Here is a 22,845-nt window from a genome sequence, read left to right as displayed (position 1 = left end):
TGAGTGGGTTTCTCTTCACTCAGGCCCTGCAGGCTCGCCGTCCACATCATGAAGGACATTTAACACCCACAGAAACACACCACAGGGCTGATCCTCCTGGGGAGGTGCCTGGCCGTTCAGCTGGGCCCTTTCCCTCTCCTGAGGAGACAATTCCCTGTCATGGTGTGTCATTTCCCAGACTCTGGAGAATGTCAAAGGCCGTGACTCAGGTGCCGGATGTGGGGGTGGGGGTGGGGGTGCCTGCAGGGGCTGAGTCTGGCGGGCCTGGGTGGAGATTGGAAGGGGGGCGTGGGGGGAGAGGAAATGACCTCGCAGGCCCCCTGCCCCCAGCCTGTTTTGTGGCCTGAGCCTGAGCTAAGTTCTGGTGCCACCATTGGGAGGGGAATGTGCTTCCTGGGGAATATAACCACCCCACTGACCCTCAGGCCACCATCTGCAGTTGTGAGGGAAAAAGGCCACACGAGAGTGTGCTCGTAAACATAGACCCTGTGTGCAGAGGCCATCTTGCTACAGAGCTGAGGCCGGCCTCTCCCCGGCGTGGGGCCATGTATGAGCCTCCTAGTCACATCACCTGGGTTCAAATCCCAGCCCAGCCACTGTGTCATCTTGGGCAAGTGACTTAAAGGGAAATACAGCGAAGGCATTTTGAACAAGGCCCCCCTACGTTGTACGTAATAAGAGAAAGCCTCAGCTGTTAATACTCGTGGCTCAGGAAAGCTAAGAGGCTGGGTTATCTTGAAGTTCGGTGTCCCTTAGGTCAGGGGACATTGAGGAGGGGTGAGTGGGATTATTTCTGGCAGTTCACAAGACACAGGTTGGAGAAGGATCTCATCACATGCTTGGTTCTTAATACCCAGTAGGCCTTCCCATATTATTAAGATTTCACTGTAATGTCGCAGGAGGGGAAAGTTCCGCTGTTTCCTGCTCCATGCCAAGCTGTTCTCCTGAGTCACCGCTCTGTCCTTTGCCTGGAGGAGTTGTCCTCCCTTGCCCACATTAACTCCTTCAGAACCAGACTTATTTTGGGGGAGAGGGGTTAGGAGGCAGAGGGTCGCTGGTGGTCCAGTGCCGTAGCGGAATCACAGGCCCTGCTACCTCACAGAAAGGACTTTCAGATCAAGGGTGAGCCATTTCCTTGGTGATTCAGTCTACGGTGGCTGTTTGTCATCTTTCCAAGTTTATAGATGAGATGTGTTTAGCAATAAGTCCTTGTCAGAATTAAATCATTAAAGAAGGGAAAAAAAAAACCCAACTTGACTCAGCTTTCTGGAAAAGGTCCTACACAGGCAGCTTTGTGGCAATGACTACAGCAGAGCCCACACCCACCATTCTGTCACCACCCCAGGCCTGGGAGTGGGCAGATTTTTAAGTCAGAATGCTGACCTGCTCCCTCATACTTCAGAAGGACTGTGAATCCAGTTGGTATTTCTCACTTTTCTCCTTAGGAGCCTCACTGAAAGCCTCTGCCTTTGACAGATTTGTCTGTTGCTGGGATCCTGTTCCACTCCTGACCCTTGGACGCAGCCGACAATCTCTCATTAACTCTGGAGGGAGTCTGTGTGTTTGTAGCCAGGAACAGAATTGGGGTTTTTGTGGTTTGCAGGGATTAGAAGGTTAGGGTCCTCTTAGGTACGGGCAGCCTTTGGTCGGACCCCTCCTCGCTGAGCAGGTCGCTGGTTTCCCCTTTGGTTTCCTGCTGGGCTGGGGCAAAATGCTGTCTCTGCCTTATATTGCTTATGTGTATTTCTCCCCTCTCCCCTGGAATTAACAAATTTCAAAGTTCAAAAGGGACCCTAAGATCGTCTAGTTCTGTAGTTTTAATCTTTAGCGTTGATGACGCCCTTGGGAAGATAGATTAGGCATGGCCCTCTTCCCAGGAAATTGTGTCCTTGTACAGAACCATGGCATGTGGTTCGTGGGTCCCTGGAACACTTTCACGGACTCCACGTGAGAAGTTCTGGTCTGGTCCCTTCCTCCCTTCTCCCATTTTGCAGACGGAGGCTGGCCTGGCGTCTTCTCCTATTTAGCTGTCTTTATTCTCTTGCCTTGCCTTCTTGCTCGGCTTCTGTTTCCTCAGCCCCAGACCGAGCCCGCAGGTAGCGGTGGGTCAGGAGAGGAGATGGGCTTTACCAGTGTGGAACAGGATTCGCTGCACTTGAGAACTCCTATTGCATCCCCCAAACACACATCCTAGAGCACCTGAAACCAGCGTGCACCCGAGTTCTCTGGAGGGCTCCTTAAACCACGGATGGCCAGGCTGTCCTCTAGAGTTTCTGATTTGTAGCTCTGGTGTAGGGCCTGAGAATGTGCATTTCTTAAAATTCCCAGGCGGTGCCACTGGGGCTAGTGTGGGGACTACTCTTTGGGATCCATTGTCCCAGGGGGTCTCAGCCACAGGTAGGTAACTTAGGCTGGTCCAACGAGGGGCTGGTGTCCTTTCTGGCTCCCAAAGGCTGGCTACGTATTGGCTGGACTGTGTTGATCATCTACCATGTTTTCTTGTTCTAGCCCAGTGATTCTTCAGGAGGCTGGTACCACCCCTCTGTGAGTGTTTGGGAAGTACGTGGGGGTGCTTTTTGTTGTCATTGTGTTTGGGAGTACTGCTAGCAGTGAGTGGGAGGGTGCCCAGGTGGTCCTTGCAACGAGGAAAGCTGTCCCTTACAAAATGCACTGTGCTCCATGAAGAAACATGGAAACACACGACTTGTTTTTGTCCCGAATGTGCCCCTAACTTTTTTGCTGATGTGTCTTTGCTCATGTACTTTCTTCTTTAAAAATCTACCCACAGGGGCGCCTGGGTGGCTCATTCAGTTGGGCATCTGACTTTTGATTTTGGATCGGGTCATGATCTCTGGGTCATGAGATTGAGCCCCATGTCATGCTCCACACTCAGCATGGAGTCTGCTTGGGGTTCTCTCTCCCTGTCCCCTACTCCCCCCCCAACCCCGTGTGTGCTCTCTCTCTCTTAAATAAATACATCTTTAAAATAAATACATCTTTAAAATAAATAAATAAATCTTAAAAAAAAATGTACCCACAAATGAAACAAAACTTACCAAATACCAAAAGCTTTGCCCAGTTGCTTTCAATTTTGGGCTGGCCAAGGTGCCATTTCTTCTGGGATGCATCTCCTTGGGGCCCCCAAAACACCTTTCTGTTTTTTTATTTTATTTTTTTACTAGGCTCCACTACCCAGTGTGGAGTCCAACATGGGGCTTGAACTCACAACCCTGAGATCAAGACCTGAGCTGAGATCAAGAGTTGGATGCCTAAGCAGCTGAGCCACTGAGGCGCCCCAACCAGAACACCTTCCTAAAACACGCATATTCTGACACTTGAGCAGGGTTATTTGGGTTTATCAGCTCCATGTTGAACAAATCCCAGACTGTGGTCCCTAAGCCTGTGGTGGTTGGTCCATCTGGTTGGTGCCATTATTTATCCTGAATCAGGCCTTCATCATTTGCTTATTCCTGGCTTTGGTTTGCACTTGCTGCTTTTTTATGTGCTACTGACCTTCCTAAATACCTCACTTTAAATTTATTTTGATAAAGTAGTCTATGCTCATGATAAATAAAGTACACAAGGGTACACAGTGAAAAATAATCCCTCCCCCACCTCCTGCATGTTTTCCTCCCCCGAGACAGCCGCTAGTCCCAGTTGAGAGCTCTGTAGTAGTTTTGTGTTCATCTGGGAATGTTCTAGGCTTGTGCAAACTTAGATATCTAACATTGTTTTTGGGGGGTGTGTGTCAGTGTGTTAATGGTGCTAGATATGTGTTGCTCTTTTAACCAGATGCAGAAGCTTGGAGATAGTCACGCATCTGTTTGCATAGAGGTGCTTCCTTATTCTTAATGGCTGTGGAATATTCCACTGTATGAGGGGCGCCTGGCTGGCTCACTTGGTAGAGCATGCGGCTCTTGATCTTAGGGTTGTGAGTTCAAGCCCCACATTGGGCATAGAGATTGCATTAAAAAAAAAAAGAATATTCCACTGTATGGCTATGGAATGTTATTAGACCAGTCCTCGATTTGTGGACATTTTAGTCCTTTCCAGGTGTGTGTACATCACCCAGTGCCTTATTTGAATCATCTTAGGGTCGCTTTGCTCCCCGTGACTGTATCTATAGCATGTGTTTCTAGGTGGAGGAGGTGAGTCTTCACGGATGAGGGTGGAGTGGGGTAGGGATCTCTCTTGGGCATGAGAGAGAGGAGGTTCTCTCTAGGGGAACACCAATCCCAGGCTGCACCTTTTCGGTGAGTTTTCCTGCTAACTAGCTGTGGTGTGCCTCTGGGCCATCCCTTTGGGCTCTCTGGGCCTCCACTTTGAAGTCTGTGGGATGATCCTCCAAACTCTGGGGTCTGTTCTCCCTCAAGGGGCCTGTGGTTAGCGTTTAATTTCCTCTCGGGACGATGTGTCAGTGCAGCACCCGGAACGCTTGTTCGGGATTTTTCTGAAGTTGCCTGCTGAGAGTGGAGCGTTCCATCCTGTGGATCGGTTTTTGCACAAGTCGTTCACTATCTCCTTTAGTGAGCCCGCTTGGAAGATGCTCTTTCAGGCGGAAGGAAACCCCTAGGAGGCCTCGCATGTGTCCGTACCAGACTGTGTTCATCTGCCCCAGTGGCCCCTGTCCACACACAGAGGTTGGTGACGCATGGCGCATCCCGCGTGCTGGGGCTTGCCCGCAAGTTAAAACCGGAGGAGGCGCGTCGTCAGGTTCGCTTTAGGGATAGTCGTCCTTCTGGATTCCACATCCCACCCCATCCCCTGTGCTCTCACGTAGCTGTCTTTCCTTGTGCCTGTAATGTCTCTTTCTCAGAATGTAAGGCGCGCCACTCTGGGCCCTTATTTCGCGCCGACGCTAATGAGACAGCCAGCGGGCATGGAATGGACCCAAGGCCTTGCAGGTGAAGACGGGTTGGTGGTGGAAGTGTCTGTGTTTAAATGAGATGCTTGGAGAGTCAAAATGGGAAGGAATGAGTCGGCGAGGGGGGGCGGCTGGCATGTCTCAGAGGAGAATCAGGGAGAATGTCATTTGTGTCTGTCCCTTTGGAGGAGAGTCACAAGCAAGCATAACAGTAAATGTTGTCGTCTTCCACAAAGAAGTATGTGTGCCTTCGATTTCTGGAAGCGTGTGGCCTCACTAGTCTGTCTTTCTTGGTTTCCTGGCCGTTGCCGTCATGTGCGGGTATGGAGAAGAAATATTTTGGGATGAGGGACGGTACTGATGTCTGTCTGACACAGCTCGTGGTGGCTGGGTCATGACCTGGTCAACAGGGACACAGTAGAGAAGGGTGGGGATTTTGGCAAAATGGAGAGCACATTTCCGACTAAAAGTGTCTCACTGGTTGGTAGACAGATCAGTCTGGTGCCATAACGCCATGCAGGCCCTGATTTGTGTGTGTTCTGTTTTGTTTTGTTTGTTTGTTTTTAAGAGAAGCCAGAAGTCTAGGTGATGATGGGAAGTTTCTCGATTTTTATATTCTGGCAGTGAATTAAAATTTTTTTTTTTATAAATTTTTTTTTAATTCTTATGTTAATCCCCATACATTACATCATTAGTTTTAGATGAAGTGTTCCATGATTCATTGTTTGTGCATAACACCCAGTGCTCCATGCAGTATGTGCCCTCCTCAATACCCACCACCAGGGTGAATTAAAATTTTAACAAAAATGGCATGTAGGCTGAAGGAAGTGTCTGACCTTTGAGACCATTAACCAAAGGGATGGGGTGAGTGTATTCTAGGAGGACGAACGAACACTACAATGGCATTGGGCCTGGGACAGAATGCCTTGTGTCCCACACACCCCCTCCCTGGGGGGCCTCGGCCTCCCTGACTGCTTTAAAATATGTGGTCCTGTGTGTCTCTTTCAGATCCTGGCTCCACAGAGAGAACAGCCCAGAAAAGAAAGTTCCCCAGCCCTCCGCATTCTTCCAATGGCCACTCGCCACAGGACACATCCACAAGCCCCATTAAAAAGAAAAAGAAACCCGGCTTACTGAACAATAACAATAAGGAGCAGGTAAAGGGCCGCTGGGAATGGCGTCCACACCAGCAGGACAAAGGCTGTAGTGAGCAGCGCTGTAGCTTTCCGGGTGTTGCTGACAGCCCGTGTTCTTGGCATTTAGCAAGCTGCCTTGCTCTAGCTGTTGTTTGCATAGGACAGGAAGGGCAGCTCAAAATGGGTCCAGTGGCTTTTTAAGATCTGTTTTGGGGACAGGGCAGTGACCCAGATGAGCTTGAAGATACCGTGCTGTAGGATTTGGGGGTTTTCCTTGGATTTCCTTCTTACACTCTACTGCTGTTTCCCCATGTGGCTGGAGGAGTTTTTCCTTCTAGGCCATGCCAGTAGGATTGTGCTGAGCTCTGCCTGGAGGTGGTTACGGGGCTGAGGCAGGCTCCCTCCGGGTCTCAGCTTTCTCATCTGTAAAATAATCGGTTTAGGTCTGTGGTAACACAGCTGCTGTCTCTACCCATTGCCCACTGTCCTCTTCGGTAATTGGTCAGCCTTTTGTCTCACTGCGCATCAACCCTGGGGCGACAGCAGTCTTTTCTAGACCCCTTCCTCCTTCTGCAGCCAAGACCTATCAACTAGGTAGGAATATCCATCCATTAGCCATCTTAGATCTTAAGAGATCTAGCTTTAAAATTCTCTGATGCAGGCTAGATACTCTTATGATTTAAAAAAAGCTGCTTTAGTGGGCCACGAGGTCAGATCTCCTAGCATTGGAGGAAACAGGTTGCCCCATGGTTCTGCTAGCATTTCAGTAGGGATTCCTCGGGATGCATTCATCCGTCTTGTGCATTACGGGAGTGCCGAAGTGGGCCCTGGGGATTGGAGGTTGAATAAAAATAAGGTTGTTGCTTTCATGGGAAGAAACCTAGCAACAGTTAAATGCCCCGAACTGGGAGAGAGCTGCATTTCTGCACACGAATCTATTTCCATTCTTAAAATTATATAGCGAGATGCCCGCTCTGCTTTGCTGGGTGTCTGTGGGCAAGTTAACCTCTTTGTGCCTAGTTTGCTCATCCACTGAAACGGGAGTATTAGTACCACGACGAATTTCACAGGGTTGTGATGATGATGTCAATCATAATAATAAAAATTAAGCCAGGCTCGACACTAAGTGGAATAATCACACAAACTGTGTGTGAAATAAGGAAACGACAGCTACAGAAATGTTCTAGATCTGTGCTGTTCGGTATAATAGCCACAAGCCACATGTGGTCATTCAGCACCTGCAAATGGCAGATGTGACCCAGGGTCTGGGTTTTTTTTTTTTTTTAACCAAAATTTTTTTTTTTAAGTTTTCATTTAAATTTCAGTTAGTTAACATACAGCGTAATGTTAGTTTCAGGTGTACAGTATAGTGATTCAGCATTTCCCTACAATACCCCATGCTCATCACAGTAAGTGCGTTCTACTTCATCTACTTCATCCCCACTCCCCCGCCCACCTCCCCTCTGGTCACCAGCAGTTTGTTCTCTGTAGTTAAGAGTCTGTTTCTTGGAGGAACTGAATTTTTAATTTAATTTTAATTTAAGTGACTGCCTGTGGCTTATAGCTACTGTGTTGGATAGTGCAGGTCTAATGAGTTGGGAATCCGTTAAAAGAGAAGAAACAGGCGGGTCCTAAATAAATTTCCAGGGGGATTGAGAAGCGTATATGACGGTGCTGGTGATACTAAGAGACATTGGTTCACCATGTGCCACTTCCTCTTGTAAGGCATTTTTCTGTGTTTATGTTTATAATAACCCTGTGGGAAAGGGCTGTAATTGTGTCCATCTTACAGATGAAAACACAGAGGTTCAGAGAGGTTAAGGTGTCTCCTCAAGGCCTCAGAGCGAAGCAGAAGCTGCCTTTGAGCTTAGGTCTGCCCGTCTGGCTTGAAGTGCTGACGACCCATCCCTTTCACCCAGGAGCCATCCCATAGCTGCTGACAGTGAAGACTAAGAAACACAAAGGGGTGCCTGGGTGGCTCAGTCAGTTAAGCATCGGACTCTTGATTTTTGGCTCAGGTCCTGATCTCAGGGTCCTGAGGTTGAGCCCTGCCTCGGGCCCTGCACTGGGCGTGGATCCCATGAGAGATTCTCTCTCTCTCTTAAAGAAACAGAAACAGGAAGGCCACAGATGATCCCCAAACCTTAACTTAGGTATTAATTTAACTTCCTGGGCAAACCCTCCCTTACCAGGTACCAGGAGGGCATGAGGCAGATAGTGTCCCCTCTGTTCAGAAAGCCTTCTCCTTTGGCCTCTGCCTGTGTATGCACACATACATGCATCATACTTTTTTGAGTTCCTACCCGCCTTTTAAGGAACTGGCTCGTACCTCTCTTTCTGGAAGCTGATCAGCCTGCGTAGTCCATGTATCTTCTTCCCTCCCTTCCCCATCCATGTGTTAGGGCCATTTCTGTAACACTTACAGCCCGTGACCACAGTGACACGTTTGTCAGTCCGTGTCCCCTTCTGGACTAGCAGCCTCAGAAAGGGGCCCGTGTCTGGCGGCTGCTGTAGCCGCAGGGTGGGGGCTCGTGAATCCAGAGTGCGCTCTGGGTGTGGAAGAGAGGAGACTCGGAGGAGCTGGACGTGGGGCATGATTATGCTCCTGAATAATCTGTCATCTTCAGTATTGATAGAAGAGTTTATGGGACCGTTGCACAGGGGAGGTTCGGTCCTGACCTAGAGATCTGGCTCTTTCTAGCCCCACTGCATCTGGGAGACTCACTGTGGGACCATGTCACTTGCTGGCCCATCTTTGAGATTCATTTACCTTGTAAAGTAGGGGTTTGGGCTGGAAACATCCTAAGGTTGATCGTAGGTTTGTTTTTCAGCCCTAAAACTCCCTGGGGCCGAACAGTCAGGAGTTGGCAGAGGAGAAACGGGCTTAACTGCAAAGAAATGACATTCCTGACCCTTGACCCCATAATTTATTCTAGCATATAATATTTGCATGGTGGCGGCAGCCTCCCTCCTGCAACAATCTGTTTTTCCTTAAGGGGAACTTAAATCCCTTTAAAAAATTCCTCTGGACACTTTCCCTTTCTTCTTTCTTTCTTTTTAGAATTTTATAGCATTACAAAATTACGGAATTAAAAGCAAATTGTAGGTCTGAAAGTGCTGGGTTTTACCAGTAGTATAATTTCTTAGTCACCAACATTTGAAGATCATGAGATTTCAAATAACAACTTGTATTTTGGGTTCTTACAAAAACTCAGAAAAATCCGGCAACAGCTGCAGTGGGCTAGAGCCTGCCCCTTTAGACACAGGGCCTCTGTGCTCTAGTTTTTCCACACTCCCCACCCCTCCCCAGTGTCACACCCTGCCGAGTTGGCTCATACCTTCTGCCTCTGGCTATTTCAAGAGTTCAGATGCCTTTGATTTTTGGCATATACCAAGATTCTTCTCCCCTTCCTCTCAATTATAATTTCTTTTTTGTGTTCCCCCCAAAAAAGAAAGCTTTTCTTATAAAAACAAAAAAACCCCCATATTTTCCCATTTTTGGTAGACTTCTTACTAACCAAGTGGAGATAGGAGTTGAATTTTTAAGGTTGGACCTTATTTCACCCATTTTTCATATACTAGGAATTCAGTAATTTTAGGGGAGTTGTAAGAGGAACTTTAAAACACACTTTGTTTTTTGGGAAAAAAGTATTTAAGGCTTATAATTATTTATTTATTTATTTATTTATTTATTTAAAAAGATTTTATTTATTTATTTGACAGAATGAGAGAGAGAGCACATGAGAGGGGGGAGGGTCAGAGGGAGAAGCAGACTCCCTGCCGAGCAGGGAGCCTGATGCAGGACTCGATCCCGGGACTCCAGGATCATGACCTGAGCCGAAGGCAGTCGCTTAACCAACTGAGCCACCCATGCGCCCTATTTATTTATTTATTTTTAAAGATTTTATTTATTTATTTGACAGAGCGACCACAGGCAGGGGGCGTGGCAGGCAGAGGGAGAGGGAGAAGCAGGCTCCCCTCTGAGCAGGGAGCCCGATGCTGGACTAGATCCCAGGACCCTGGGATCATGACCTGAGCCGAAGGCAAACGCTTAACCAACTGAGCCATCCAGGCACCCCTATAATTAATATTTTATAGGCTTTTGGCCCCGTGGTATGGTTTCACTCTGTAGGAAAGGTTTGAAAACAAGGGGGTGCTTTTTCTTGGGATTGGGGTGGGAGGAGACATCCCAAAGCCTGAAAGGATGCTCCTGTCATTTTGTGGAAGGTTAGGTTGCCAAATACCCTGCAGTAGATGGCCCAAGAAGTATCTTCCCTCAAATGATACTAGGGCCTTTACTGAAAAATACCACTCTGATTTTTAGTTCTTGGGACATTTGCCTATGAAGACTCCACTTGGAAGCGTTCCCTCCCCCCCATCATTAAGGGATTGAGAAATAATCTGCTAACAGATGGGTGGCCATCGGTATACCTGTGATCAAATATGGTAAAGAAATGATGGGGCTCCCCCTCACTGCCTCTGAGTATAGGGTATATACATACCATAAATGGGTGAGCTAGATCTTATTTTGTCAGGCCCATGCATTGTCTTAAAAACTTAAAAATATTCACAGAAGTCCCTTGTTGGGCTGGGGCAGTGTATTAACAATGGGGACAGTTTGGGGGGGGGGGTAGGCTTCCTGGCTTCTCCCTGAACTCAGGCAGCACTGGGAGTGTGCATCTGCCTAGCTGTCTTAATCACTGGAGCTGAGCCGGGGCTGCCCCTTAAGATGGGCCCAAGTTCTGCCTCTCCCTGTTGTCTCGCCAGCGTCCAGGCTGAATGCCAGTGACATTCCTCACACTCCAGGGCTGGGCAGTTTTTCTTAGAGCAGAGACATATTTTGCAGTGTTTGTGGTTTAAATGGAGAAGAACAAAAGCTGGAACAAGGACCGTTTTCATTTGCGTATGTTACCTCTGTGGTCCATGTAGGGATTTTGAGTTTTGGTCCCCCTGTTTGTCACACATGTACCCTGTGCTCACACACAGCCAGAGCACCCATTTTCTGCTTTACGCAGACCAGGTGTCAGCTAACTACAGCCTGTGAGCAAGATGCTGCCCAGAGCCTGTTTTTGTAAATAAAGTTTTATTGGCACACAGCCATATTCATTCATTTTACGTATTGTCTGTGGTTGCTTTTTTGCTGCTGTGGCTGACTTGAGTCCTTGTAATAGAGACCACATGACCTGCAACACCCTCAGCTATTTACTGTCTTTTTTTTTTTTTTTTTAAAGATTTTATTTGTTTGAGAGAGAACATAAGCAGAAAGAGGGAGAAGCAGACACGCTGCTGAGCAGGGAGCCCGATGTGGGGCTCGATCCCAGGACCCTGAGATCATGACCTGAGCTGAAGGCAGTCGCTTAACCAACTGAGCCACCCAGGAGCCCCTATTTCCAGTCTCTATAGAACCCGTTAGAGAAGAAGTTTCTTGGCTACTGGCACAAGACTCAAGTATTAGAGAAGTGAGTGAATGAGCCTGTTCTCTTGTTCAATCAGCCTGTGGAAGAAGCAGGGAAATAAGAACATTTGCGGGCGCCTGGGTGGCTCAGTTGGTTAAGCGACTGCCTTCGGCTCAGGTCATGATCCTGGAGTCCCGGGATCGAGTCCTGCGTCGGGCTCCCTGCTCGGCGGGGGGTCTGCTTCTCCCTCTGACCCTCTTCCCTCTCTTGCTATCTGTCTCTCATTCTCTCTCTTTCAAATAAATAAATAAAATCTTAAAAAAAAAAAAAAGAACATTTGCTCACATAGCCTGCAGTTATCCTATAATAACGCAGGTTGCAACCTGTTTGCCTTACTAGCAGGCTGGTAACACACCTTATACATAGGGCGGAGAAAATCGTAACTCATTTTACCTGGAATGATTTGCTTTTCCTTTTTAAAATGTTCCATATTTGTTATCAGACTATTTTTATGGAACAGGAAACACTTACAAGATAAGGCAGATATCTGATTGATATGGAGGTTACCAGGCAGCTAGTTCTCAGCAGCAACAGCTGCTGCCTAGCACGCATCCCTTATGATTTCCCCCAGGAACACCCATTCCCAGCCAGGTGTGGGTTGGGGGCAAGGACATGGGGGCAGGGAGCTTAACTTCAGAAGTGGCAGCTAGGCCTCTCTTGGACAGGAAGGCCCTGGGTTTCCAGTTAGGGAGATTAGCTGGCCTGTTCCATTCTTCCAGTTTCGTTTAGATTGACTCTTCCTGTCCTATTATTAACTTGCTGAAAGGAAGTCAGGCACTGAACTATGGCTTACTGCTATGTTGCAAAAGCCACAAAAGCACTCTGGAAGACCTCACTCAGGTTAGAAGCAGTTTGTGCTTGCTTGATACGTGAGGCTTATCTTTCCATACAAGGATCTTCTCCTCTTTCCACACCTTGCCTCCCTCTTCTTTCTTGTCCTCCTCCTCCTCCTCACCCTGCCACCTCCTTAAAGCCCCCCTTCGCCCTCTCTCCTGCCCCAAACGCAAACAAGCATTTCCTGGGCCGATAGCAGACCCTGTACGTCAGTGCTCTCAACTAAGGGCAGTTTTGCCCCCCAGGGACATTTGGCAATATCTGGAGACATTTTTGATCGTCACAGTTTTGTGGATGGTGGGGTGCTCCAGGCATCTAGCCATGGATACTGCCACACATCCTATCATGCACAGGACGGCTCCAACCCACAAAGACTTTTCTGCCCTGAACCACAGTAGTGTGAGGGTGAGAGCCACCCCCCCGCCAGATGTTCTCCTTTCATGTCCCCTTCTGTGGTGTTTCTAGTTGTTTTCCTAATTTTCAGATTCACTCCCTCCCCCCTCTCGGCTCTTTGCATGAAACAGAAGTTATTTTGACCTACAGAGAATGTTCTCTGAGGGGGTCACTTCATCATTAAGAGTCTCTCCTCACCCAGCATTGTCTTAAACAGGGTATCAGGGCGAGAGAAAGTTGGGTTGTTTTAACTAGTTTTCTCATCTGTCAAGTGAGACTAGTGGTGTCTATCCTGAGTACCTCTCCGGGGGGTGTGAGGGTAAAATGAAGATGATGTGTATGAGAGTATGTTGAACACTTAACATGGAGAGAAAATGGTAATGATGTTACTGTCTGGAAACCAAGTATAGAGGCCTGTATCTGAACGGAACCAGGGAAGTAATTGGGCTCAAGAATTATGGAGTTACCCTTAAGTCTTAGTTGTTGGGGCACCTGGGTGGCTCAGTTGGTTAAGCGTCTGCCTTCGGCTCAGGTCATGATCCCAGGGTCCTGGGATTGAGCCCCACAACAGGCCTCCTGCTCAGCGGGAGGCCTGCTTCTCCCTCTCCTACTCTCCCTGCTTGTGTTCCCTCTCTCGCTGTGTCTGTCTCTGTCAGGTAAATAAATGGAATCTTAGTCTTAGTTGTTTTCTTAGTAGAAATGAGAGTAGGGAGGCTTCGAAGGATGGATTAACAAAGATCTACGAAGGAAGCATCTGGGAGGGTTGATAAAAAGGAGTGTAGAAATAGCAGACATTTTGAGAACCTTAAAACCTCATACTAAAAAGCAGGAACAAGACATGACTGCTTTTAATCTTTACCACTCTTTCCCACTATCCTGGGGGTCCCAGGATAAAATACGGGCCCCATTAAAATAAGGGGGAAAGAAAAGGAGTGTAAAAATACTAGAGATGAACAGACAAAACTGCTGTTGCTTAGAGCAGATGTTTTTATTATTTATTTATTTATTTATTTTAAGATTTTATTTATTTGAGAGAGAGAGAATGAGAGACAGAGAGCATGAGAGAAAGGAGGGTCAGAGGGAGAAGCAGACTCCTTGCAGAGCAGGGAGCCCGATGTGGGACTCGATCCCGGAACTCCAGGATCATGACCTGAGCCGAAGGCAGTCGCTTAACCAACTGAGCCACCCAGGCGCCCCAGAGCAGATGTTTTTAATCAATAAACTACTAGAACTGCCTATATAGGAGGTCAGCATTAAAAACTAACAACATTTCTGTGTACCAACAATAACTACTTAGAAAATAGGATAGAGAAAGGTCCCATTCATAATATCAACAAAAATTATGCAGCTTTAACCAACATATGAGACTTGGTGGAGGAAACTGTAATGTTTTGTTGAAGGACAGGACAGGAAAAAAGCTTACTGTCAAAGATAGGTATTGTGGTTGTGTTTGAGCTATTACCCATGGAATCAAGGCTCAAATGGGTTGAGTAGCTTTCTTAAGGTTGCACAGCTAGTTATTGGATCATTTTGACACTTACCACCAGAATCTCTTTCTTTCTTTTTTTTTTTTAAGTAGGCTCTATGCCCAGCATGGAGCCCAGTAGTGTGGGGCTTAAACTCACAACCCTTAGATCAAGACCTGAGCTGAGATCAAGAATCGTATGCTTAACCAACTGAGCTCCCCAGCTGCCCCCAGAATTTCTTTCTTTTCTTTTTTTGTAGAAGATTTATTTACTTATGTATTTGAGAGAGGAGGGAGGGGCAGAGGGAGAGAGAGCGAGAGAGAGAGAGCGCATCTCAAACAGTCTCCGCACTGATTATGGAGCCCGACGAGGGGCTTGATCCCGTTGTGCTGAGATCATGACCTGAGCTGAAATCAAGAGTGGGACCCTTAACCTACTGAGCCACCCAGGCGCCCCACCCCCAGAATTTCTTACAGTACTTCTTAAAAATTGTATTTGTTACTGATTTCCAGTAGACATTTTTTCCTGATGAGTTTCTTCTGAGTGATCTTATATGTTCGGAATGTGGCTTTGTTCGATTGTGTAATGTATCATTAGGGAAACATTTTTCTTGACATTCTGGGGTAGGAGGTGGTTTTGATTCCCATGAATTGGCCACTCATGTAATCTTTCTGCTATTGGTGTTTCTGAATAGGAGATCTGGAACCTCTGCAAATATGAGGACCTACCATGTTGAAGAATCATGGCTTTAGGAAGCCTCTGGTGGCTCATACATTTTATGCATTGGGGGTAAACTTAAAAGAATGGCCTTTTTTTTTTTTTCCCTTTTTCTTTTTGGTGACTCAAATCCAATTGCTCTATCCTCCCAAAGCCTGCTGTTGAAAGAATCCTAGGGCAAATTGTTGGCTTTGTTTAGACCTCCATTTATTGGTCTCTTAAGTATATTAGTAATAGCAGCACTGTGTTAAATGCATACGTTCTATCATCCCCTTGAATCCCAACCCAAATACCATGATGTTAGGTATTACCATCCCCATTTTACAGATGAGAAAGTTGAAGCTGAGAGGTTTAAATTTGCCCATGGTCATACAGCTGGTAGAACTAAAATTTGAACCTGGGTATGCCTGGGTTGTAGCCATTGTAATTATTCTGCTAGGGCAGCCTATTAACTCTTAGACACCAGCTTTTCAATCTATGGCTTCTGAATGTAGAAGAGAGAGAGAGGAAAAAAATGTCTTAGTATCTAATGACCTGCAAACTCTGTATTTAGTAGAGTGACCCAAGATAGCTTTTTAAGGAATGTGTGGAATGCTGTGATGTTCTTTTGTTGTTATTGATGTATTTGTTCAAATTCCTTTTGCGAATGCACATTTGTTTTGAAACCAAACCTGTCTTTCTTGCCTACATTTCAGTCAGAACTAAGACATGGTCCGTTTTACTATATGAAGCAGCCACTCACCACAGACCCTGTTGATGTTGTACCGCAGGATGGACGGAATGATTTCTACTGCTGGGTTTGTCACCGGGAAGGCCAAGTCCTTTGCTGTGAGCTCTGTCCCCGGGTTTATCACGCTAAGTGTCTGAGACTGACATCGGAACCAGAGGGGGACTGGTTTTGTCCTGAATGTGAGGTTAGTTCCCAATGAATGAATGCATTATCTGCTTCGTTTCCTTTCCTTTCTCATTCTCCCTTTCATTTAAAAATTTTTGGATAATCCAGATTCAGGAAAAAATGAAATCTCTTGCCTTCCACTTGCTCTATCCTGGTCACCCGCTTTTGGGACCAGCTTTGGCAGGGGCTTGAGCTCTGCTGCTCTTGCAGTGACAATTGCACTGAGTGTTGGTTTTGATTCTTCCTGGGTCTTTGGATCACTCTGGGATCTGCAACCTTCTCTGATTCTGCTGTAATGAACATTTCAGAAGTTAACTTAGGAACTGTAGAACAGTTCACGTATTTTGAAAAGATGGCATGCTGTTTTTCCTCTTCTTGGATGTTGTCTCCTGCTGCATCTGTTAAGTCATCGGCGGTAGCCGAGAAGACCAATTTGGGTTGTGTGCTCCATGTGGTTGTCATCTGATGCTTTCATTCATGCTGCAACTGTTTCTCAAGTGCCCGTTAGGTGCTAGGGATCCGGCCGTGAACAAAAAGAGGCATGCATGACATGCTTTTCAGGAGAAGAGGACAAAAACCAAATAGAATGAATTGAAGAGGAGGAATTGGGAGTAAGGCGGGTGGAGGGTGTTTCCCTTTGAAGTGAAGAGGCCCAGGAAGGCCCAGGAAGGCCCAGGAAGGCCTTACTGAGACTTGAGAACGGCGTGAAGGAGAGGAGGAGCAAGTCATGCCGCCTTCCATTGAGGAGGCTGCAGGTACAGAACCCAAGCAGAAGGACGCTGGCTTGGTGACGAACATAAGTATCTCATTTGTCGGAAAGCCTCACGTTTTCCTTTATTAGAACAGTTAACGACCATTTCCACAATTCTGAGGTGTCTTCCATTCTTGGTGACTTCCAGTTACGATGCTTTTTCAAGATACTGCAAATGATGCCGTCTGCAAAATCATTTAATACGGAATGTCACTTGGGTTTGAAGGTATATTAGAACTTGATCTCACACAAGGAAGCTTTCTGTGTACGAAATGGAACGTTCTTCCCGATGTCTTTCAGAAGAAGCAAGCTACAAGACGGTGTCTGTGGTACTGCTTTTGTGTTGGGAACGGAGAAAAATAAGAACTATATGAAAAGAGTGGAGGCATCACATTGATACGATGATGACATTTTAATGGTGTTCTGCCCCTAAAATTGCAAACAATGGCCTCTGGTTCTCTTTGGGGTACTCGAGACAGAGAGATGTGTAGGATACCCTTTGCTCAGCAATGCCCTCTTGTTGTGGGGTCGACCTGGTTCTGCTGCAGTTAGTGTGGGCACTGGATCCTTCATCCGTTTCCTTTTGTCTTAACCCACCCTTCTCAATTGTTTCATAATTTTGCAGAAACGGTAGTGGCTTTTGCTGCAAGTAAAGATCGTGATGGATGCGGGCTGAACAATAGGGATCAATAGGGATTTATTCTCATGTGTAGAAAGAACCCAGAGGCAGGGCCAGGCCAGAGTTTGTGCATAGCCAGACTTTGTTTCACTGTTGAGGCAAAGTGTGTCCTCGTGTCGTGTCCCCCCCCCCCCCCCCCCCCCCCCGCCATGGCCATAAGCTGGCTGCTGGGGTTTTTAATCACGTGTGCCTAGACAAAAATCCCTCTAAGAGGAGGAGTGTTTCTCTTTACAACCCTTTTTATCAAGCAGAAGGACCTTGCCCTTCAGCCTCCAGGTGACTTTGTCCTTGGCCTCATCAGTCAGGATTGGACCAGTCTTCAAGCAAAAGAATCTTGAAAATGCTTGTCTGGTACTTTCAATCTATATCGTGGGAACCAGGCACTGCTAGCCAGGAGGGAAGGGATCGGGGATAGCTACCTGGAAGCAAACAGTGATTCAAACAAACAGGATTTCTGTGTTTAAGGTTAGGGCCCCAAATTTCTTCCAGGGGGGCATTGGCAGTGCAGGCTAGCTGTCTCAGGCTCGGGTAGCTAAGCAGTTAGGTACGTGCATCACATACTGTTTCCAGCTTCTGAGCAACTCATGTGTTGCCCTTTTCCTCGACAACCAACCAGACACTTCTGAAAGTTCCTTTTGGAGGATCCAGAGCTATGAAGGATGGAAACTAAATCAAGATTAATTGGAGGAAACTTTTCTCAGCTCTCCCTACACAGATGGTTAAAGAGTGTTTCCTGACATCATCAGACTTTGCTATTTTGGTGTTGCTGCTACATAAGGAGTCTGAAGCTCTGGGATATTGTACCAGATTGACATAGCAGAGTCTGGTTTCAGACATTTCTCTGGGCCTCTTCTTTGATGGGAATTTCCCTTTCAAAATGACATTTATTTCCCATGGAGACAGACAGCTAGACTACGCTTCTTGTGTCGTTTGCCAGAATGTCCTGAGTGGGTTCACATCCGTGGTGACAGAGAATGAAGTCATATTTATATTTAGTTCTCTCCTATCCCTTGGATTCTTTCTACAGGGAAGACTGTCCTTTTCCATCAGTGATGTCATTGAGTTAAAGCCTTGTCAGTTTCTTGAAAGGTAGCCCAGAATGCTAAGAGGATCAAGTTAAGTGACTGATTCATTGTGTGCAGAGATCACCCTAAAACCATTAGTGGTCTTTCCTTTCACATCCCATTCTTGAAACCCACGGTTGTAATCATGACGATTTTTCAGGTCCCTGCCCACCTGCCTCTTTCTCAGATTATGTCATCTTCATGAGCGAAAAACACTTCCAAATAAGGTCATCACCAGGGAATTGGTGTGCCTCTTCATTTTTATCCACTGATCCAGTGTATGGTCAAGTAGATTGGAGTTGTTCTCAAGTGAAACAACTAGTCTCATTTGGATGAAAAGGAATTTTTATTATGAGCCTATTGGAAAATTAGGAGGAAAGGGAACTTTGTACAGGGAATAGTAATTTTTTTCTAACTGAACATTTGTGTGATTTTGACTTGTAGAAGATTACAGTAGCAGAATGCATCGAGACTCAGAGTAAGGCCATGACAATGCTCACCATCGAACAGTTATCCTACCTGCTCAAGTTTGCCATTCAGAAAATGAAACAGCCAGGGGTAAGAAGAAAGTTCCTCTTGGTATAAGCGTAAATGGAAAATAGTGACTTTTGTTGTTTTCTGTTAACATTCTGGTTCTGAGTAGTTTTTGCTTTCCAGACACCTGTGCATACTCTTTGGGTCTTCTTATGTGCCTGGCTCAAATACCTAAAAATTTAAATATAAAGTACGATGACAGTCAGTTAATTCTCTGTAGTGAGTACTCCGTGTCCCCAATGAGTTTAATGGGGGAATGACATGTAGTAGAAAGTTGGTGGGATTTAAAATTCTGATTAGTCATGAAGTGAAACCTCATACCCAGACCCCATCGGGTAAGGAGGTTCTGTACTTCTCCCTTCGGGAGTTTGTAAGAGTCCATTTCAGTGAGAGAGTGGAATACAACCCAGTTTATTTATAATCAAGGTCTGATGATGGAACCTCCAAGTGAAACTCAACCAGTGAGACTCCCATAAAGGGCGAGAATTTGGTTCATTCCTTCAATTTTGAAATGGGATTTGATGTAGAGCCCTTTGCCTCTTAAAGGAAATCCAGATGTAAAAGCAAGGCTGCCACATTCAGCTGGCACGCTCTCTTTCCTAGTGGTTACCCTCTCCAGAGTCCCAGGCACATCATAGTCATGGTGGTTTTAATTTTTTTGGTGACATTTTTTAGGAAGATAACCGTAAAATGCCTCGTTCTTAAAAATAATATGTTGTGCCCTTATAATCAACATGTTATGACATTCTTCGTACAGACCAATCTAGAGAAACTTTAAGGGTAGGGTTTTCCCTTTCCAATTTGCACAGAGGCCCCATATTGGCTAGTGGTGACCCTTTGTTAAACTCTCCAGAGTCTGCTTTCTAAGTCAAGGGAATATACAGCATTGTAGAACCTCAGGGTATTGAATAGACACTGTGGCTTAATTTCTTAAAAAAAAAACAACAAAAAAAACCAGGCTTTTGTTTTGAGATTCTATTCTGAAATTTGATACCATGAAAAAAAATTCAGAGCATGCCAATTGGGTGTTGCTAAATTGGGAATCTATTTGTAACAAAATCTCCGTCAATGGAAGCAAAAGCATGGATAGCCTCAGATTGGAAAGAAAAACAACTCTTTTTTTTTAACTGTAGAGTTGTTTTTATGTTGAGTGACAAGGAATTACTTTCTGCTTTTCCATAGGCTAAATTATGGGACTGTTTTACAAAAAGAACAGATTCATGTAGAGTTGTCAACACTGTAGAATTATAAACCATAGAGAAAAATCGAAGAAGGCCTAATTTCTCACATAAATTGTTTGATATAAAATCAATTAGGGCAGAAAGTTGCCGATGATATTGAAGCATCTTTGTAACTTGCAAAGGCCACACACTTTCCTTCTGGGTAAAAGAGGGCTCCAGTGACTGCAAGTGGTAGCTCTTTCAGATGCCTTGCTTGGCTGTCATTTGGTGCTTAATTAAATCTTTTAGTGATTGATTGATTGATTGATTGATTTTAAGATTTTGAGATTTTATTTTTAAGTAATCTCTACACCCAATGTGGGGATTGAATTTTTACAACCCTGAGATCAAGAGTCGCATGCTCCACCAACTGAGCCAGCCAGGTGCCCCAAATCTTGTAGATTTTTAAATATTGATAAGTAAAAACAGTCCATCAACAAACCGGGCCTTGCATTTTGAGCTGATTCACGTAAGGGCTTAAGAACATGGCACAAGATGAAAAACTTTGACATAGTCTCTGTGTTGAGGTAATTTGGCTTCTTGAAGGAGGAGCAAAATCTCACTGTCTGAATTTTCCCCCCAAGTGTAAAATACCTGCTGGCATTTAGGGGGGGACTTTATTAAGTGTGTCATCTCTGGGTATGGCCACATTTTACTGTCTGTTCTGGTTATGGATGTTTGCAGGATATAGATAAGCCTTATTCAGAGTTCACGTCTGAAGTAGCTGACGGTGTGTTGTTCTTGTCGATCTTAATAGAAGAGGACAGAACCTGTTATTTGGATATATTTTGAAAACTAAACAAATAACAAAAGAACCCCCCCCATGATTATTTTATTTATTTATTTATTTATTTATTTTAAAGATTTTATTTATTTATCTGACAGAGAGACCGTGAGAGAGGGAACACAAGCAGGGGGAGTGGGAGAGGGAGAAGCAGGCTTCCCGCGGAGCAGGGAGCCAGATGCGGGGCTCGATCCCAGGACCCCGGGATCATGACCTGAGCCAAAGGCAGATGCTTAACGACTGAGCCACCCAGGCGCACCCCCACATGATTATTGATAACCAGGCAGAACTGGAAGCTGAACCAGCTTAGTACTCCCCAAGGTCATTCTTTGTGGAAACCACTAGAACTGTATTGTCTGAAAAGTTGTCTCCATTTTGAAAGTACCTTTGTTACTATTAATGCTTTGTTTTCCACAGTAATGATGGGTTTGTGTCTCCATGTGTGTGTGCATCTTTTCTTTTCTTTTATAGACAGATGCATTCCAGAAGCCTGTTCCATTGGAACAGCATCCTGACTATGCGGAATACATCTTCCATCCTATGGACCTTTGTACATTGGAAAAGGTTGGCTTCCATCAAAGAACCTCACCATTGTAGCCACAATTCCCGAGATGACTAAAGACCCTCCCTCACTCCCTGTGCCCCATCTCAAGTTAGATGATTACTCTGCCTATCCTCTGCACCATTTTTTTTTTTTTTAAGATTTTATTGATTTATTTGACAGAGAGAGACACAGCGAGAGAGGGAACACAAGCAGGGGGAGGGGGAGAGGGAGAAGTAGGCTTCCCGCAGAGCAGGGAGCCTGATGCGGGGCTCGATCCCAGGACCCTGGGATCATGACCTGAGCCGAAGGCAGACGCTTAACCGACTGAGCCACCCAGGCGCCCCCCCTCTGCACCATTTTTATTTGGATGGAAGAACTCTTGATCCCTTAACTTCTGTAACATTCTTCCAAGGATTGTAATGGAGTGTTGAATTCCACTGATGAGCTCCAAATATTACTTTTGCTGGTGATTGTCTGAAAATTGAGCTGAAAAAGTCACACTTCTATGAATCAGTGATTTGATTGATTTGAGCCTTACCTCCTCTTCTCTTTCTGTCAGAGGTGCTAATGAGGGCAGCAGGAAGGAGAAAAAAGAAAATTAAGTGTTTGGGAAACCTTCAGAGTACTGATAAAGATGCGGCTTCCTAGAAGTTATTCCACTGTTAGGGATATGTCCTTAATGCCTGAAGGTGCTTTGAAAAGTTCAGGCTAAAATTCCATCCTGAAAATTACACTTGGAATGCTTTAGATTGTGCATATCACCCTGGTGCTAATTTTCAAATTTTTGGCATGAAATATGGGGAATGAAAAGCATGGATGAGGAGAAAACCTTATATTGTCTTGCTGACCCCCAAATGCTCAATCGAACCTGCTTTGAAAAATTACACACACCCTCATGGTTTTCAAGAAAAGAAGGCATTCCAAAAAGACAGGGTTGGAATCCTAGCTTCACAAATTAATAGCGTTAGAACTTTGCAGAAGTTCCTTAACAATCCCAGACCTCAGTATTCTTGTCTGTAAAGTGGTGATGATAGTGTGTCATTGGCGTTCTTAGTCACAAGGCTTATGTGAGGCTGTTACAATGAATAAAAACCATGTCAGTATATAAAATATCCTCGTTTCTTGAAAGGGGCTGCTTGATAAATGACAGCTGGTATAAGAGGAAACAATTCAAGTTACTGTGATGAATTCAGCAATTTTATTTTTATGGAGCTCTAGGTCTCAAATATAATAGCATCTTGGGAAATGGGTAAAAGCATTAATTAATTTGGCAAATGACTGCTAAGAAAAATGATGTGGGGACGCAGGTGTTAATTGGCTGCGGCTTGTACAGACTCACAGGTTATTATGCTCCTTGGCTTTTCTTCCCAGAATGCTAAAAAGAAAATGTATGGATGCACAGAAGCTTTCCTGGCCGATGCAAAGTGGATTTTGCACAACTGCATCATTTATAATGGAGGTGGGTGGTTTAGGTGGCTCCTAAAAAAGAGAGTGTTTATGCTGTGTGT

General features: G+C 45.6%; 1 protein-coding gene across 28 annotated transcripts in view; it reads left to right on the top strand.

Moving 5' to 3' along the window:
- The window catches only part of ZMYND8 (zinc finger MYND-type containing 8), a 126,130-nt gene that overhangs the window by 33,325 nt on the left and 69,960 nt on the right, over nt 1-22,845 (top strand). For 17 of the 28 annotated variants that reach the window (XM_064573303.1, XM_064573301.1, XM_064573304.1 and 14 more), the window contains 5 exons: nt 5,873-6,021; nt 15,562-15,780; nt 18,700-18,813; nt 21,265-21,357; nt 22,709-22,796. In XM_064573303.1, the coding sequence (XP_064429373.1) occupies nt 5,873-6,021; nt 15,562-15,780; nt 18,700-18,813; nt 21,265-21,357; nt 22,709-22,796 (663 nt within the window). Of the gene's footprint in view, nt 1-1,357; nt 2,545-4,157; nt 4,905-5,872; nt 6,022-15,561; nt 15,781-18,699; nt 18,814-21,264; nt 21,358-22,708; nt 22,797-22,845 lie in introns of those variants that run through there. The other 11 variants (XM_064573311.1, XM_064573313.1, XM_054510150.2 and 8 more) reach the window with 5 other exon arrangements.

The sequence above is a fragment of the Mirounga angustirostris genome, unplaced genomic scaffold (genome assembly GCF_029215605.1).
Source record: "Mirounga angustirostris isolate CCGP_5_RB_7025 unplaced genomic scaffold, mMirAng1.0.hap1 SCAF_10, whole genome shotgun sequence".
NCBI lineage: Eukaryota > Metazoa > Chordata > Mammalia > Carnivora > Phocidae > Mirounga > Mirounga angustirostris.
This window is presented reverse-complemented; position numbering and strand designations above follow the sequence as displayed.